The sequence below is a fragment of the Symphalangus syndactylus genome, chromosome 9 (genome assembly GCF_028878055.3).
Source record: "Symphalangus syndactylus isolate Jambi chromosome 9, NHGRI_mSymSyn1-v2.1_pri, whole genome shotgun sequence".
NCBI lineage: Eukaryota > Metazoa > Chordata > Mammalia > Primates > Hylobatidae > Symphalangus > Symphalangus syndactylus.
In genome coordinates, this window is record NC_072431.2 from 48,751,564 (window position 1) to 48,769,709 (window position 18,146).

General features: G+C 42.2%; 2 protein-coding genes across 14 annotated transcripts in view; one reads left to right on the plus strand and one right to left on the minus strand.

The window, feature by feature from the left end:
* Nucleotides 1–1,514, minus strand: part of ARL6IP6 (ADP ribosylation factor like GTPase 6 interacting protein 6) — a 42,735-nt gene extending 41,221 nt beyond the window's left edge. For 2 of the 3 annotated variants that reach the window (XM_055292110.2, XM_063646029.1), the window contains exon 1: nt 1,073–1,487. In XM_055292110.2, the coding sequence (XP_055148085.1) occupies nt 1,073–1,472 (400 nt within the window). In that variant the 5' untranslated portion in view covers nt 1,473–1,487. Of the gene's footprint in view, nt 1–1,072 lie in introns of all 3 variants that reach the window. The other variant, XM_055292109.2, reaches the window with a different exon arrangement.
* Nucleotides 1,515–2,136: 622 nt separating this feature from the next.
* PRPF40A (pre-mRNA processing factor 40 homolog A) overlaps nt 2,137–18,146 on the plus strand; it is a 62,636-nt gene continuing 46,626 nt past the window's right edge. For 5 of the 11 annotated variants that reach the window (XM_055292101.2, XM_055292102.2, XM_055292103.2 and 2 more), the window contains exons 1-2: nt 2,473–2,748; nt 3,973–4,104. In XM_055292101.2, the coding sequence (XP_055148076.1) occupies nt 2,473–2,748; nt 3,973–4,104 (408 nt within the window). Of the gene's footprint in view, nt 2,272–2,472; nt 2,875–3,972; nt 4,105–18,146 lie in introns of those variants that run through there. The other 6 variants (XM_055292096.2, XM_055292098.2, XM_055292099.2 and 3 more) reach the window with 2 other exon arrangements.

The following is an 18,146-nucleotide window of genomic DNA, read 5'->3' on the forward strand; positions in this document are numbered from 1 at the left end:
GTAAAAAAGGGGGGAGGGGAATGATAAAGAAATGAAACATTGGCAGCCAATCATTTAAGACTGACAGTTTGCATTTTATGCACATTCAGTTTACCATTTTATGAAGAGGTAAAACCCACATCAACTGGCCAAAGTGTCTTCTGTATGAAAATCAAGCATTGTAAAGGTTTTAGATGCCATGCCATCTGCAGCCCACTAAACGCTGGGAGGCAATGAGGACAAACAAAAACTGCAGTTAAATAGATTTAATTATATTTAATGAAGTACAAAAATAACACTTCAGTGACAACGTTTTGGGTGTTTTTCATACAACAAAGTTTTGGTTGTTTTTTTTTTTTTCAGTAACTTGGCAAAGGTCACAAACTAGTGAGAATGGAAATTTAACCTTAACTGCCTCTTTCCACTATAACATACACTAGCCAACTAAATTATACAACCGTATGCCTTGCAATAAACTTTCAACCGGCCAATATTTCAACTTCAGACAGAAAAATAAAATTATTAGAGGAAGAGTGGACTATACTTCCTGCAACAGAACTCCGTGCACTACACCTGGATACAAACTTAAAAACTGAGAGACTAATTATTTTACCCATAAAAGTAGAAATTTAGACTATGCGATGAAAATCTTTGTCCCTCAAGATTCTGTGTAGAGGAAATGGTGGACGGCACATCTTTATTTGTGGATGAAGGCCATTGAATATAGATAGCCTATTTTAATTATATGCACTTTTCACTGTCTCCTTTTAATGGTGGGTGTTTCGCATTTTGTTTAATCTTGACAATATTTCATCCTCCGTGTTCAAGGACTTGAAGATATTTCTTCAAGAGTACTCATTTAATCAAAAGATCCTTTTTAAAAATACGTCTCCTGATCATGGATCAGGACGCTCCACTTAGAAAAGGCAAACGGCTGGAGAGCAAAGAAAGATGCAAATGAGGACTGTGGGTGAAAGCAGCTGCCAGCCTGCGGGCTTAGGCAGCGCGAGGGAAAGGGAGATGGGTGGAGGCGAGAGCCATACCCTGGCTCAACTTTACAATGGACAGACTTTCAAGGCCTCGGCTTCAATACCTTTAACGATCAAGTAGGCGATGGCGAGGAGGAAGGCGAGAAGGATGGCGAAGAGCAGCGAGCAGAGAATAGAGAGGACCTGGACCGGCCACCGCCGAGGCTGGGCTCTGCTGCCCGCGGCCGCGGGAAAGATACCATTGCGCTTATCGGGCAGAACAGGCGACCCATCCCCGTCCGGCGGGAGCACCGAGCCCTTTCTGGGCTCTGACCACGCCCCAGCCGAGAACTCCGCCCGCAGGTCGCGGGCCACTTGGTCGCATCCCTCCTCCTCGTCGACTTCGCCTTCACCCCAACTGTCCCCCTGAATAAAGGAGGAATACGTTGGCCGAGCCACAGGGCCCGGGGTGCCGGGACCACGGCGCCGCAAAGCCGACCGCCACCCGCTCTCCGCAAACGACATGGCGCGAAACACAACGAAACCCGCGGTGAACGACCCTCTCCCACCTGCCCCGCCCCGGGTCCGCAACAGCCAATCCGCGGCAGTGGCCGCTACCACCAGGCCTCAGAGCCCAGGGGTAAACCACGGAGAGCAAAGGAGGGCGGCGGGTTGCAAAGGAAGCCCTAGGGCCAGAGGAGAGGCGGAATGCGCCTGGACCAGAGCTCGACCCCAGGGCTGTAGCCGGAAAGGGGAGCAGGAAAGCGCGCAGGGAGAAGTGGGCGGAGGCCCAAGGCTGTCGAGTATCCACTCCCTGCGGGGCTTCGTCCGGGCCGGAGAGCTCCGCCACCGCCGCGTCACCAACGGGAGCACGCGCCCCGACAGCCCCAAAGCCGCATCTTTTCGACGCCGGGTCCTAGCGCCCGCTCGCGCCCTCCGAGACATTCCCGGACCTATTTGTCTTCTCCCTTCTTCCCCTCTACGCTCACACTCTTCTCTAGGTTCCCCCATTGAGGGCAGCTCTCTGCCTAGCGCTCTCGCGGTGCCTTAATTGCTCACCCCCATCTCCCTTTAGTGTGGCTCTCCCCACCCGTACCACAACTTCCCTCACGCTACTCGACACGCCTCCTTCCCCCTCCGCCCAGGCGCGCGCTCTCCACCTGGTGCGTACGGAGATCGAACCCTCTCCTCGGAACCCCTCCTTTCGCCTTCCCGCCCCCTCCGCTCCGCCTCGAGCACCGCGCGCGCGCATTCGGCTCCAGCCACCGCTAACACTAGAGGCTGCTTACCCCCGCCCCCTCCACCCTACCCCTGGCGGCCTCAGGTTTGTGGGGCGCACGTAACTCGGGCGGGGAGGGTGAAGGTGGCAGACCCCCACTGCCCCACTCCCTACGGGGTGAGGCGGTCTAAGCTCGGGAAGCTGGGACAAGGTTGTCTTCCCTTCCCCTGGGGAAGTTGGTAGAGTTTTCCCGACGGAGGACTCGACGCAGAAACTTCCTCCGTCCTCCTCCTTCCCCCCTTCCCCATGCAGGCGACTCCGAGTGAGGCTGAGGCTGGGGGCGAATCGCCGCAGAGCTGCGTGTCGGCGGCGCATTCTGATTGGACAGCGGGGAAGCCCGTCAGCCTGTTGGCCCCGCTGATCCCGCCCCGTAGCGCAGGGCAGCCTTTAACCTTTAGCCCCAGTGGGCGCCAGCCACTCAGATCGCTTCTTGTTGGTATGTGTAGCGGCAGTGGCCGCCGGCGGAGCAGTCTGAGCCCGACGATGAGGCCGGGGACGGGAGCTGAGCGTGGAGGCCTCATGGTGAGTGAAATGGAGAGCCATCCTCCCTCGCAGGGTCCTGGGGACGGGGAGAGGAGATTGTCCGGCTCAAGCCTCTGCTCCGGCTCTTGGGTCTCTGCTGACGGCTTCCTGAGGAGACGGCCCTCGGTAAGGGATCAGTGGGGCAGGGGGAAGGCGGCACAATGAAAAACGGAGTGAGAGAAACAGGAAGCTTTCTCCGAAAGGAGAAGAAGATAAAAGTGGACGAAGGAAGAACTCGAGATGGTGGGATATGTTCTGAGGGAGAGAAGTGGAGGGTGGGGATGCACAAAGAGAAGGATGTGAGACCCTGGAAGTTCCCCCGTGGGCTTGGCCTAGACAGATGCGTGGTGAAGGTGCTGGCTCTTGGGCGGGGTGAGCGTCTTGGAGCTTTAGGCCCAATTTTAGCTGGGAGGGGGAGGCAGGGGCTTGATACTGCAAGACTTTAACAGCGGCTGCCAAAATTTGTTTTCATTAGTCGTCGGGGTGGTCTGCAGGGGGAACTGTTGGGACAATTGGCAGGAGATAATTAGCTGGTTTTAATTTAAAACATGGAACAATGGACTCATCGGTAAAGAAAGTAGTTGTCTTTTTAAACTGCGTTAAAAAGGATGAATTAGTTGTTTGCATTTAGTGTCCGTGAGTGACAGAACCTCAGTCTTTGAAAATGTATTTTTGGCAGAAGGAATTTTACCTGTCTTAAAGGTTATGTTAGGAAATAAGTTTGTTAGTGAATTGTGCCTGGGTAGCCATACTGTTTGTGTTTTATAAGACTGACTCTCACCTGAGTTAATTGGATAGAGCATTTTAAAGTTTAAAATCGGTAGTGTTATAAAATAACAATAGCTGGCTGTCTTTTATATCTGCATGAAAAGGAGAGTTGTTGTTTTCACCGTAACAGTTTTAAAATTAGTATTCAATGTGTATCCTCGAAGCTTAGCAAGCCAATTAGTAGCTGGTTAAGTCAGTGCTTAAAAAAAAGAGAAAACCTATGATCCAGCTGTCCAGGATTCATCTTAACTTTTCCCGTTTTGTTACGGAATTTGCAAGCTCGTTTTAAATACTAGCAGAATGCATTTTGTTTGAAACAAGGTATAGACTAATCCGATGATGTTATTACACATAAGCTTAATATTATGTCGCTTCAGATAACTGATTTGTTGAAATGAGATTTTTGAGAATCATTTAGTATTATTTGCTCATTTAAAAATGTTCACTGTTTTTCAGATGGGGCACCCTGGCATGCATTATGCCCCAATGGGAATGCACCCTATGGGTCAGAGAGCGAATATGCCTCCTGTACCTCATGGAATGATGCCGCAGATGATGCCCCCTATGGGAGGGCCACCAATGGGACAAGTAAGACTGTTTTTGTTTTATTTTGCATTTATTTATTTGTTTTTGCCTCAGGTATTCTGTCAAGATTTCAAAATCTAGGTCAGTAGTTATAGCTGTTTAGTTATTTGTTTATGCCCGAATAATTTCAAATAAGCCAAATGTTGAATCATGACTGTAACGAAAATTTGAGTAATGAAAAAGTCTTCTGAGAAATTTACTGATGACCTCAAAACTAAGAATTTTTTTCTTTATTATTTAAAATAAAGTGTGCATCTAGGCTTTTAGTTTTAATGATTATTTTTTCAAGAATGCCAATTGAAGTTAATGGTCTAAGAGTAAATATTATCTGATACAGCAACATAACTGATTTTGGTGGACCATGTAAATAAATAGAATCTGAAAATAGCAATTGTTTTGGTTTAGAAAGAATTTTATTCCTGAAATATCTTCCTCTTTGTGTGTTGGAGGGTGAGGGAGGGTGGGGAGTTTGTGCTCTATAATTCTGATTCTTCGTAGGACAGTGCCAATAGGCAGTTCATTTTCCACTTACACTATTTTTTTTTTAATGCTTGTTGCTTCTACACTCCTGCTTATGAGCTGTCCCTTCCATCTCTAGCATAAATTGTAAATGGACATTTTGTAGGAGTGATTTGGATCAAAAGGTTTTAATGCTGATTCAGTGATTTCGGTAGAACTGAGTTTCTAGAGAAGCATCCAAGAAAGGTAACAGGTTCAGTTACCATGAGTAATTTTGTGCTTCATGTTAAGTTCTATAATAGATCTTTAGGTGGCTGGGTTATTTCCATTTGAGTATTTCCATAAATCATCAAAAATTTAGTCTAACAAAATATTTTGGAAGCCAATTTCATGTGATCTTTTGCTAATTAGTACTGTTTGATAATTGTTTAAGCTTTCATGGTTAAAGTTATTGGTGAAATTGCAGTGGGAAAAGGAGCTTGCTATGTGTCTGTCTCTTTTTACTTAACCTTAAGAGTAGAAGGGCTTAATGTCAAGTGATTTTCTTCTTTTTTTTTTTTAATTTGGAATATTGCCCTTAATTTTGTTAAAAAAAAAAAAAAAAAAAACCTTTATTCAAAGGCACCAGCCCCAAAAGATTCTGCTTGCAGGAGTTCTTTAAATAAAAGAGCCTTTTATTCTGTTACTCTAGAATAATACAAATTTTAAAACTCTCTAGGTGATGGAGAAACAACTTTGATTCCTCTTCTGTTTCTTTCCATCTAAGCAGCAAGGAGCTCTTCTTGTTTTCTTGGTAGAGCTGCTCTAACTAGATAATGAGCTTTAAAAATATTTATTCTTTAAATGCTCTGGTTCTTATTTAAAATTAGTTTCTTTCCACAGAAAGATAAAATAAAACAATTTGCTACTGCCAGATGCTTCTCTCTTTTCTGGGGCCTTCTGTTTCCATTGGGCCAATCAAGGTAAGTTTTGCAAGGGATTGACCTGCTTACCCTTGCTGTAATGGTGCTATTGCACTACCAAAACCAAGATACCAGCTAGTCATATTTCTAGTTAAAAAAAAAAAAAAAATGCAGATTTTATTTTTTAAAAGTACTTTCATGTATCTCATTGACATAAGCTGGTCACAGTTTGCTTTATGGCCCTTTCTCTTTAGCTGTATCAGTGACCATCTTTCTAGTAAGTTTACTTGCTACTCGGTACACATCCATTCAAATAACTGATTTTTTTTGTGTGGTTTTCTTCTACTTTTTCCTAGGCTAATATATGCCATGTGCCTTTAAGTAGACCTAATTATTTAGATGTTTAGAATTCTTCTCCCTCTGAAGGCTCCTGTTAGTATAATAAATAAATGTTTTAGTACGAGTTATGCTCTGAAAGTCCCAAAAGAATCTCCACTGTTTTTGTCAGAATTATATAATTCCCTTTTCTCCCCCGAATATTTCACTAACAAATATGGGGCCCAAATCTTGGTAAAACAAATTCTTGTTTTAGCTTTATAACAGACTGGGAGAGCATGGATAATTTGAATTCTCAAATCAGAAATCTTATTTGAAACTCTGTAAACGTTGCTTTAAAAATTAAAGGTGATAATAAATAGGACAGTTGATCCTTTTTCCTGCATTATTTCTTCTGCCACTCTCGGAAGTACTCAGGAGCAGTAAGTGGTCAGAAGATAATTGAGAAGAAGCAGGATGTCTGTCTGTATCATTCACAGTAGTGACAGTTGGGAGGGTTCTGCCATGCAATTTAAAAAAGTCAGTTCACAAATTCTTTAGACTTTGGGACTGAAGGTTATGAAAACCTTCATGTATTGACTGGTTTGCATGAACATCTCATGCTGGGACTAGCTAAAGACTAAAATTGGTGGCAGTCTTACTTGCCAAATAATTGTGGTCTTTGGAATGTTACCAATATGACATGAAACTACAAAACTTGTTTGTAAAATAATATGCAGACTGGGTAGCATAATGATGTACGGAAGCCAGGGTTCATAATTTCTCAAATGCATCAAGCTATTTAGCTTAAAGAAGTGGTGTGTTCAAATTTTTTTTTTCTTAATTCATGAGATGACCTAGAGTGCCATCTCATGCATTTAGGCTCACTCTTAGTAGTTATAAATATTTGATGATTATCAAATTGAGCTTAATATTCTTTCAGGTTTATTTCAGTTTTCTATCTTGTAGATTAAATTTGCCTCTTACTCTGTATAACTTTATAGGAAAGTCATACTTTTGGTTATAGGATCTTACAGCTGAAAGGGACCTTACAGGTTGTTTAAGCTTTAAAAAATAAGTGATTTAAGAAGCTTTGAGGATCACTGGTTAAAAATGTTAGTAAAGAAAGATAAAGAATTTTCCCTGCTGAATGGCAGTACTCAAAAATTTCCCATTGGGAGGCCGAGGCGGGTGCATCGCTTGAGCTCAAGAGTTGGAGACCAGCCTGGGCAACATGGTGAAACCCTGTCTCTACAAAAACTATTTAAAAATAAGCTGGGTGTGGTGGCGTGCATCTGTCGTCCCAGCTACTTAGGGGGCTGAGGCAGAAGGATTGCTTGAACCCAGGAGGTCGAGGCTGCAGTGAGCCAAGATCGCGCCCTGCATTCCATCCTGAGTGACAAATTGAGACCCTATCTCAAAAAAATAAAGATTTTCTGTAGAGATTTCTGTCAATAAAATTATGTGTGAGGCTGTCTTCTTCCTCAGTGTCCATGGTAAATAATGTTTTCATGTCTTACTTTTTTGTCTTTTCTACACAAAGGACATGCAGGTCCTGCCGTCTTTATCACAGATGATTATGCCTTTGCCCCAGAGAGTCATGCTAGCTGGCTCTTTTTTCTCCCTATTTTGAGTCTTCATTTTCCTCTGTCAATGAGAAGAGTAGAGTAATTGAGTTAAGGTCCCTTTTAGCTCTAACAGCCTATGATTCAGTTCAGATCATTTGATAAGAGTAGATATCAGATTTTATGGGATGATATGGAAATAAAAGAACAGAAAATTCCTTTAGTAATGCCTCCCTAATTCTAATTATTCAGTACTTTTTTTTTGGTCTTTGGTCAGTCAACTGATAAATGAATAATTGCTTTTTACAAATGAGTTTGATTTTCTTGCTCCTATATTGAGTAAGGCTGGCTCTAACAGATCTTATTTTATTTCAGTTCCTGCTACCACATGAGCCCAAGTCGTCACTCCCATGCCTAGGTTATTCAACAGTTTTTGAGTTGAGTTGGTTTTCTTGCTTTAAGGATGCCTCCCTGCCCCCACAAATTTTAGATTTCAGTGTGTTATCTCCTTGCCCAAGAATCTCCAGTACTTTCAGTGCTTATAACATAGTATCTAAATTCCACAGCTTAACTTTAAAGAACCTCCCATAGTACATGTCAAAGCAGGATTCAAGGCTGCATGTCTTTACACTCCCTAACTTGAACTTAGGCTGGTCTTTTCAGAGTGTCTTGAGTGATTACCTTAGTTCACAACTTCAAACTTAGGCTGTTCTTCTTACCCTCCTGCCCCCCCAGCTCAGTATCACCATGAGCTTTGCTTTGCTTACCTATGTTGTACTATTTCAAGTCCTGCCTTCTCCAAAAGTTTCTCAAAAATGACTTTTGCCAACATATACCTCCCCTTCAGATTATTAAGGAAAATATATGTAATCTACCCATAACTCTTACTGTTTCGCTTATTTTGGCACCTAGTTATTGACTTGTTTTATGGTTTCTTAATTTGCTTTAATTTTCCAACAAGTAATAGATTGTAAGCTCTTAGAGGGCAGGGGCTATGTTCTGTACTTTTTAAGAAGCCTATAGGTGCTGAGCACAGTTCTTGGCACATCATGGGTGCTCAGTAAAATACTTGTTGAATGAATGAAACAAATACACAGGTATTCTTTCCTGCAGTATAAGCCCATAAGTCAGTCAGTGTTAAATGTGACTGTTTCCAGTGGTTACTTGTGACTTTGCGTTGTTACTATTTATTCTTGTTTTTAGTGTCTGCCTCTTTACTTTTACTTTTTCATTTGACAAAAATGGAAGATAAATAAGATGAAATAAATAATTTTTGTTTGGAGAATAAAACTAAAATATTTCCATTTGCAGTCAACCCTCTGTATCCAGAGATTCAGGCAACTGCGATGGAAAATAGTCTTTAAAAAAGCAACAACAAAAAAATACAAATTTTTAAAAATATAGTATAATAACTCTTTTATAGCATTTACATTGTATAAGGTATTATAAGTAATGTAGAGGTAATGTAGAGGAAAAATAATAAAGTAGAATATAGGCCTTGCAGAGAAATTCAGTGTATTGGTACCTTAGACTTACCTGACTGATTTGACAAATTTATTTGTTGCTGTTCCTTCTGAATTACCCTTCCTTTTGAGTAGCTACAGGATCCATGCCATTGAATTGGGCATTAGCCAGTGACAAAAAAGAGATAGAATTTTTGTTTTTTAGGTCATCTGCTCCTAATTCTTGAATATGAGTAACTTCTGGGTACATGGGGATGACTCAAGCAAGTGCTTTTAAAAAATATCTTAACTCAGACCTAATGTCTGTAAATTCTTGACTGAATGTGGTTAGATTTTTGACAAATGTTACTAGTGATACTACAGATAAGTTTATTTTCATTATCTTTAGATAGCAGTTCATTTAAATATTAGCTCATCTATTCACAAATTTAGGGTGGAAAGATCTAAGGAGGACCACATCAGTTGAGAAGAATGACCTGTATCCCCCCCCCTTTTGAAATTCACAAGGCATAATATTTACTAAAATGATGAGAAGTCTGGCAGAAGCCTTTTACAATTTTTACTTAGTATTTCTGTCTTATTTGACCACCTCCCCCAATCCCCTTTTCTCTAGTTTCTCTAACTCCCTGTTACCTGTTTGTTTTGCTTTATGTAGCACATTGTATGAATTAGCATTTTGTGAGAAATGCTGAATTAGGGCCCTTTGTTCTTTTAGTTTGCTCTTTAGGAGAAAAAGGCAACATCAAAATAAGTTAGTGTTAACACACATATGCATAAATGAAGCAGCTTGTGGAGTACAATGAATGTATTCATTAGATAGTGGATCAAAAGAGGGAACAAGTCAATAGATTAACCTTTGATTTTTAAATTAGGCTTGTTGAATATCATGATAAGACTAATAGTAGTATTAATAGATAATAAAGATTTGAGGCTGAGCATGGTGGCTCACGCCTGTAATCCCAGCACTTTGGGAGCTCAAGGTGGATGGATCACTTCAGGTCAGGAGTTCGAGACCAGCCTGACCAACACGGTGAAACCCCATCTCTACTAAAAATACAAAAATTAGCGGGATGTGGTGGCGCACACCTGTCATCTCAGCTACTTGGGAGGCTGAGGCAGGAGAATTGCTTGAACCCGGGAGGCGGAAGTCACAGTGAGCTGAGATGGCGCTATTGCACTCCAGCCTAGGCAACAATAGCAAAACTGTCTCAAAAAAAAAAAAAAAAGATTTGGTACATGTGCATACACCATAGCAGTGTACTAGGGATTTGAGGGGTTTTTGTTTGTTTTGAGAGAGAGTGTCTGTCACCCAGGCTGGAGTGCAGTGGTGCAATCTCCACTTATTGCAACCTCATCCTCCCAGGTTCTCCAAGCAGCTGGAATCACAGGTGTGTGCCACCATGCCTAGGTAATTTTTTATTTTTATTAGAGTCAGTGTTTCACCATGTTGGCCAGTCTGGTCTCGAACTCCAAGGCGCAAGTGATCCTCCTGCCTTGCCCTCCTAAAGTGCTGGGATCACAGGCAGGAGCCACTTTGCCCAACCTGTTTTTAACCTAGAGAAATAGGTCCGTGTTGTGAAGGTTTATAAGTAGGAATTAATAGGTGACATTCCATGTAGAAATTATTAGTCTTTCGTTCTAATTTTTTTTCCTTACCTTTACTTTTCTTTTATTCAGTACACATTTAAGTCTCTTGGGTGTGGTACCTGGTGTACAGGTGTTGTATGCCCTGCTCTCAAGGAGGTCATTCCTGAGATGCCATTTTGAACTCGTTTTTGTCTTCTAACTGCTGATTTGGTTGTTATGGTATTTCCGTACATTTGGAAATCTAGTAGCTATGAATATTTTATACAGGTTGAGTATCTGTAATCTGGAAACCAGAAATGCTCCAAAATCTAAAACTTTGAGTGCAAACATGACCCTCAAAATAAATGCTCATTGGAATGTTTCAGATTTTTGAATTAGGGATGCTCAACCAATAGGTAAAAAGGCAAATATCTGCAAATCTGAAAAAAACCCCAAACAGTCTGGTGTCAAGCATTCCGTATAAAGGCTACTCAACCTGTATTTGCCTTCTTTCACTGTCTGGTCAAGTACTTGTACATTATGTATCACTTATTTTAAACAAGTTAGTTGTACTTAGCAGTTATTAGAGATGTGATTGTTGGAAGTAAATGTTCAGTGTTGCAAAGTGAAAATAGCACTCAGGCAAAAAGTTTTCTCAGCAAGGCAGTTTACTTCTGTAGAAGGGTGCGTCTTGCAGATGGAGCAATCGTGAGATGGACAAGGGAGGGGAAGAGGTTCTTATTCCTAATGCAGCTGGTCCCCACTGTTGTGTCTTTCCCCTACTGGCTAGGGTTGGGCCGCACAATCTAAACTGACCCAGTTGACTGATGTTTGAAGTTGAACCCAGCTATCTAGGCTGGAAGGGGAAGGCTATCCATTATGACACAAGGCATGTCTAGGAGAAGGAAGAATTTATCTGAATAAAGTGGAGGAGAGCTGAGGAAGGTTTTGGTGAGAGCTGTTTTTATAAGTCTTTGCACTAAACTATGAGTACAGGGTATGATACAGCATTCTGTAAGAATGAGCACACCTATAACAGCTGTAAGAGAAGGATTGAGGCTATGATTCCTTTTCATTTACCTAACTACCTCTCTAGCCATCTTGAGAAAGGGTTATCGACTCTAGAATTTTTAGTTAGTTCATTGGATAAAGCGATAAGTCTTTGTAAGACCCTTGTTATGTTCCCAGTGGGGTCGGTGTTGTTTGGAATAAAGGTACAACAGTGAATTTTAATCATAACACAAACACCCCCTTTTTTGGCTAATATATCTAGGGCCATTCTGTTTTCCCAGGACATCTGGCTAGTGGGCCCCAATTGTTCTGTTACCCTTTGACAGCATCCGTGGTGTAATTAGTAAACCGCTGCTGATTATAGTAAATGTAATTTATCCAATCTGCGTTTTTATTAGTTGTCACTCACAAAAATATTGACTCAAATCCTACAGCTATTTGATCTCGAGTTTTAAATTTAAGATGCATTCGCATCTTGATATCCTGTCTCAGTTGCCAAAGTTTGTTTTAGGTCTTTAACTTCTACAATAGCTACCTTGGTCTTTTCATTAGATGGAGGAGTAGCAATAGTTGTGTTGTGAGAGGTTTTGGAAGAAGGCTTAGGGGAAAGTGTAGGCAGTAGGGGATCAATGCAGCATATTTCAAAGGATCTGATAGGTTCTGTTCCTGAAACCTCAGCCCCCATGCCATAAAACCGGCTTAAAGAAGGGAACCAGCTTATAGAAGGGGAAGAACTTGGAGGGTTTGAGATAATAACCTGTATTGGATAGTACTGGTTTAGCTCACAGCTAGGGGAAGCTGTTTGTTTAGTAAAATGAATGTATGGCTTTAGGAAATTACAACTACTGGTTGGGGTTGTCTATCCGTGCTCTTTAGTGGTGTACAGAACGTTACAACTACTGGTTGGGGCAGTCCATCTGTGCTCTTTAGTGGTCTACAGAACGTTGGACCAACTGCGGCATAAAAGCCCTGTCTTGGCGGGGTGTGGGGGGGCAATACTCCCAGTTGACATTGGGGTCTTTATTGAAACCTTTCCAGACTAAATGATCCCCATTCACTAATGTCCTGTCTGAGCAGAGCCAGGAAAGACAGAGGTACTTTTTTGGAGTGGAGAGCTGTCTTTGACTTGACAAGTCTCCACAGGGTATAACAAGACAAGCATCAAATATAATAGTTTGAGGTGAAATTGACTCGGTTACATTAATAATGAGGTGGTCAGCAATAGAGGAAAGAAGGAGTAATAGAATAGATGAAAGAGAGTTAAATTTTCCTTAGCTTTAGTTTGGTAGGGTTTTCCCCTGGGACTATGGCCCATGACTCTGGAGGGGGCGGCACTTTTTTGACTCGGGTGTGATGGGTCCATCCTTTTTTTGCTGTCTGGACTGTGGTTTCAGTAGTTAGGTGCACTAGGTATGGTTCTTTCCAGGCCAGTTTGAGCTTTTCGTCCTAGTTTTTGAGGAGGACGTGATCCCCAGGCTGATGTTGATGTACTGGGAACTCCAGGGGCAGCGCCTGTGCTAGGAGACCTTTGGTTTTAAGAGAAGAGAAAGTAGAAGATATACCAAGTATATAATTTTTAAGGAATTGGTCTTTTGTTTCAGAGGTAGGAATGTCAGCAATGGAGTGTAAATAAGGCATTCCATAGAGCACATCTCATAAGGGGAAAGACCAATATCTTCCTGAGGGGCAGTTTGGATTCTTAACAGGGCAATAGGAAGACATTTGGTCCATGGTAACCGATTCTCCAGAACCAACTTGGTTAAGTGTTTCTTCAGAGTTTGATTCATTCTTTTTACCCTCCATGATGAAGGTGGGTGTCAAGGAGTATGATATTCCCATCTAATGTCTAGTGTTTGGGATAGCTTTTTAATGATGTGTGTGGTAAAATGCGTTCCACTGTCTGAGTCAGTATTTTCTATTAACCCAAACCTAGGCACTATATTTTTAATAAAGGCTTTAACTACATTATTGGCTGTTGCATTTGAAAAGGGGATAGCTTCGACCCAGTGACTGAGGTGATCTGTCACTAGTATGTATTTTAGACGCCCTATTGGAGGCATCTCTGTGTAATCAATCTGGATACTTTGGAATGGACTTAAGCCTGGACTCCTTCCCACAAGGGGTAATCTTTTTATAGTTTTTTTATTAGTTTTTTTACAAACTAAGCAACTATCTGTAACCTGTTTGGCCAGGGTATAAATATCTGTGCACCCATAAACTTTGAGGACTCCGTCACACATGGCTTGGGGCCCCCAGTGGATCTCTTGATGCAGTTAGGGTAAGATTTCCCTCATAAGGGGTTTGGATAACATTTCTCTCTGGTTTGGCGACATCCATTTTCCTTCTGAATTCTCCTTAGCACCTATTTTTATTAGGGTTTTTTTTTTTTTCCATTAGAAGAAAAAATGGGGATCATGGTAAGTAGAGGAAGGTAAGGAGTTAAGTGAAAAACAGGCGTTTTAGAGGAAACGGCAGCCTATTTGGCTATCTGATCTGTTAGGTTATTTCCTCGACTTTCAAAAGAAAGGCTTTTCTGGTGTCTGGGGACGTGGACAATAGGTATTTCTTCTGGCAACTGAAGGTTATTCAATACTCGGGTGGTTAGCTCCTTATGAGCAAGGTCTTGACCTTTACTATTAATGAGGCCTCGTTCAGTCCAAATTTTTTCAAATGTATGAGCCACTCAAAAGGCATACTTAGAATCTGTATAGATGGGTCTTTCCTGGTTCTGCAAGTACTTTAAGGTTTGTCTGAGTGAACAGCTCGCAAGTTTGGGCAGACCAATTACTGGGCAATTTTTTTTGACTCTCTTTCTTTGAGGGTTTTTCTATCAACTACTGAATACCCATTGTGTCTTTTTCCCTCAATCACCTGGGAGGAACCATTTATAATAAGTGTCCTCCTGTCCTGAAGGGAGTTTCTCCTAGGTCTGGTCAGACCTTTGTGTGGTAATCGATTAAATCTAAACCTGTGTGCTTTTTCTTTAGATTTGGATCCCCTGTTAGGAAACCTGCTGGGTTAAGCAAATTATCAGTGGTTAATGTTAAGTCATCTTTTTTTTTTTTTTAAACGGAATAGCCTCATATACTTTAAGATTCTTGAGTCAGCAGGCCACCTCCCTGCTTTCTGGTTTAAGATAGTTCTAACTTAATGGGGCGTGCGTACTGTCAATTTTTCTCCAAAGGTTAAGTTTTTGGTTTCTTTGACCAATATACTGCTGTAGCTGTAATGGATTGGATGTATTGAGGCCATCCACAAGTAACTGGATCTAAGACTTTTGACAGGAAGGCCACGGGCTGCCGAAAGCCACTGTGTTCTTGAGTAAGCACTCCCAAAGCTACCGCATTATACATGTTCACAAAAAGGTGGTACAGCTTTTCTAGGGAAGGCAAGGCTAAGACAGGCAGTTACGAGCGTTTCGTTCAGCTCTTTGACCTGATCGACTTCCTCAGAAGTCCACAGGTGATGGTCAGGCTTCCCCTGGGGAAGTTTTTGATACGAAAGTTTACTGTGCATATAAGTCAATCCATAAGTGGCAATATCCAGCTAACCCTAAAAATTTCCTGAGTTCTTGTTTAGTTTGAGGCAAGGGTAGGGACACAGTTCTCTCAACTCGTTCGGGCCCTAGTCTGCACTTATCAAGTGGCCTAAATATTTAACTTCAGGCTCCACATACGGAAGCTTTTCCTTTGAGAGTCGTAACCCCTCGAACTGCAAATGGTTAAGAATATGTGTAGAGAAGCCAGTTACTTTCTCTATACCCTCACCAGATATAAGAATATCATCAACATGTTGGAGTAGGCATATTTGTTTTGGGATGACAACTTTTTCTAATACTTGTTCTAAAATTTGACCAAAAAGGTTAGGGGAGTCTGTGAACCCTTAAAGTAAGACTGTCCATCAATACTGTTGTTTCCGCCCTTAATGGGGATCTTCCCACTCAAAAGCAAATATATCTCGACTGTCTTCAGCCAGGGGACATGCCCAAGAAGCATCCTTTAAATCTATTACAGTAAACCATTGATGATTATATGGAATGTTGCTGAGAATGGTGTAAGAATTAGGAACAATGGGGTGGGTAGTTTGGACTATTTGGTTAATAGCTCTAAGGTCCTGTACCAGCCAGTATGACCCGTCTGATTTCTTGACTGGCAATATTGGGGTGTTATAAGGGGACATACAGGGCTCAAAAAGCCCGTCTTTAATAAGACCTTTAATTATAGGTTTCAACCCTATCCTGTCCTCTGGATATGGGGTATTGTTTCCTCCTTACAACTTCCCTGGGGGATTTTAGCTTGATGTGGATTGGAGAGACTCGGAGTTTCCATCAGTTCTCCTCTTTGGACCAGACATTAGGATTAATGTATTTTTCATCTGCGGTGATGAGTAGGTTTAATGAGATGAGGAATCCTCTTGGGCTGACTTGTAGGCCTATGCCTAGCTTCAGCATTAAATCCCTCCCTAATAAATTAGTCCCTGCCTCAGGGATTAACAAAAACTGAATATGAGCTGATCGATCCTGGTATCTGACTCCTGTGTTTTTTAAAATTTTTCTTTAAATCCTTCTCCTTTTACCCCAGAAACCAAAAGTTCCTCCAAAGAGTAGGCAGTATTAGATGGGGGAAACAAACAGGAATGAGCTGCCCCTGAATTGACCAAAAAGGTGATAAGCTCATGCTTAGGTCCCACTTCTAAATTTATCAAGGGCTCCTGGTGGGACTCAAGATAAAAGAGACAGGGCCTCTGACCCCCCTGTTCTTCCTCGAAAGTCATGAGTGTAAGGGCTTCTTTCTCCTTTTTAAATTCAGGACATTCTGTCTTGAAGTGGCCTGTTCTTCTACATTTGTAGCACCTATCTTGCCCTTACCCCCTCTCAGTTCTGGGATTCTTTGACTTTGCTTCCCCATACTCTTTAGAGGTCCTGGTAAACAAGACCCTTAGTCCTTTAAAGGAGGGTTTGGACCCTTTATGGTTCTGGCCCCTTGAAGCTCTGTTTAGAAGTATATGGGTTTGGAGTCATCTGTTGGAAGGTGGATAGCATAAGTTTTGTCTTTGTTTTTGCTTTTCCTCGTCTCTTCTCACATATACTTTTTGAGCTTCCCTGAGAAGTTCACTTAGGAGGTGATCTTCCCAATTTTCTACTTTTGTAATTTTTTCTGAGATGTCTGGCCATCTTCTAGTGACAAATTGGAGTTTTAATATTCCTTGCCCAAGGGGATCTTCTAAATTGAGGCCTGCGTATTGTCTCATTTGCTCTTTCAGTCTATCTAGGAATCTCATAGGCCCTTTATCCTTTTTTTTGTTATATATCAAATGCTTTAGAGAGATTTGGGGTTTGGGTACTGATTCCTGCAATCCTTTTATTATCATCTCCCTTAGGTCCTGCATTTTTTATTTTCCCACTGGGGGTCTCAGGCGGGGAATTTCTGGTCCACAGTAGGAACTTTTTGACTGGGAGGACACTCATGTTCTCAAATTACCATAGCAGCCCTATGAATCATACTCTCTTCTTTTCCTGAAAAGACGCTGTCCAAGATGGACATTAACTCTACTTAAGTGTGTAACTGAGGTCCTAAAAATTGATCAGTTTGATCTGTCACTCCATAAGGGTCATCTTGCAGTGGCTTAAGCTCTTTCTTTAAATTCTGGACCTCTGAACTGGTTAAGGGAGCATTCACAGAGCCAATGGCTCCCCCTCTTTATGGCATTTCTCTTAAGGGAAAGAGAGCAGGGGCTGACTCTTGAGTTGTAGAGGGGAAAGGGAAGTTCTGGATATCCTTTTTACATTGCTGTATTTCACACTGGAGTTTCTTTAGGGAGGGGTCCTTAGGCTGATAGGGGACAGGCTCCTGGGATGATAATTTCTAAGAGTCAGGATTGTGAGGAGGAGGAGTAACATGAGTAGGTGAAGGATCTAGAGCAGGATCTGGGGCAGCAGCAGCTGCCTGAGGAGAGGGGTTGGGGTCACTGAGTGGGGGAAGATGGTCTAGGGGATCCCATGTGCTGGAGTCTTTGAGCATTGGAACTAACTTACCTAATTTTTCCTTTTGTGATGCTAGATCAGGTTCTTTCCTAGTTGTCTCTAAGGGAAAAAGGAGGACAGGTCCCTGCCTCCAACAAAGAGCATAGTCCATTTCCTCTTGAGAAGCTGGGCTTTTATCATTGACATATTGAATCAAAAGCTGACACATGGCACGTGGCACTCTCATTCGACCTAAACTTTGGCCAGAAGATTGAGGGTTTGAGGATGGGTCCCTGAGTCCAAATAAAACAGTAATATTTTATCATTTGTTGCTGCTTCTTATGTTTAGTCTTCTCATTATCTTTCCAGTCTTTTAACATGAGACCTAGGGGACTATGGAGGGCAATATCTTTACTGCTATCTTTATCCTTTTTACTCCCTGTCTGGCTTAGGGTATTTCCCATATCAGGTCCTAGTATTAGAGACTTCTTGCCTATTCTCTGGAGGCTCGTTAAGGCTCAGTCCCTCATATTAGAGATTTCTTGCCTATCCTTTAGCCCCACCTCCTGGAGGCTCCTTGCATCCTTCTTTTGCTTCATCCACTCTGGCCACTTCCCTCGTGGGAATTTAGGCCCCTCTTGGCATTGGCATGCCGGCATGAACCCCACAGCAGGATCCGCCCTAAGCTATATGAAGTGACCACAGAACCGCAGATAGGACCCACTCACTGCACAGCAGTGGTGCTTAGTACCATTCACATAAGCAGCACTACAAGCAGTAGTGCTTGTGATCATTCACACAC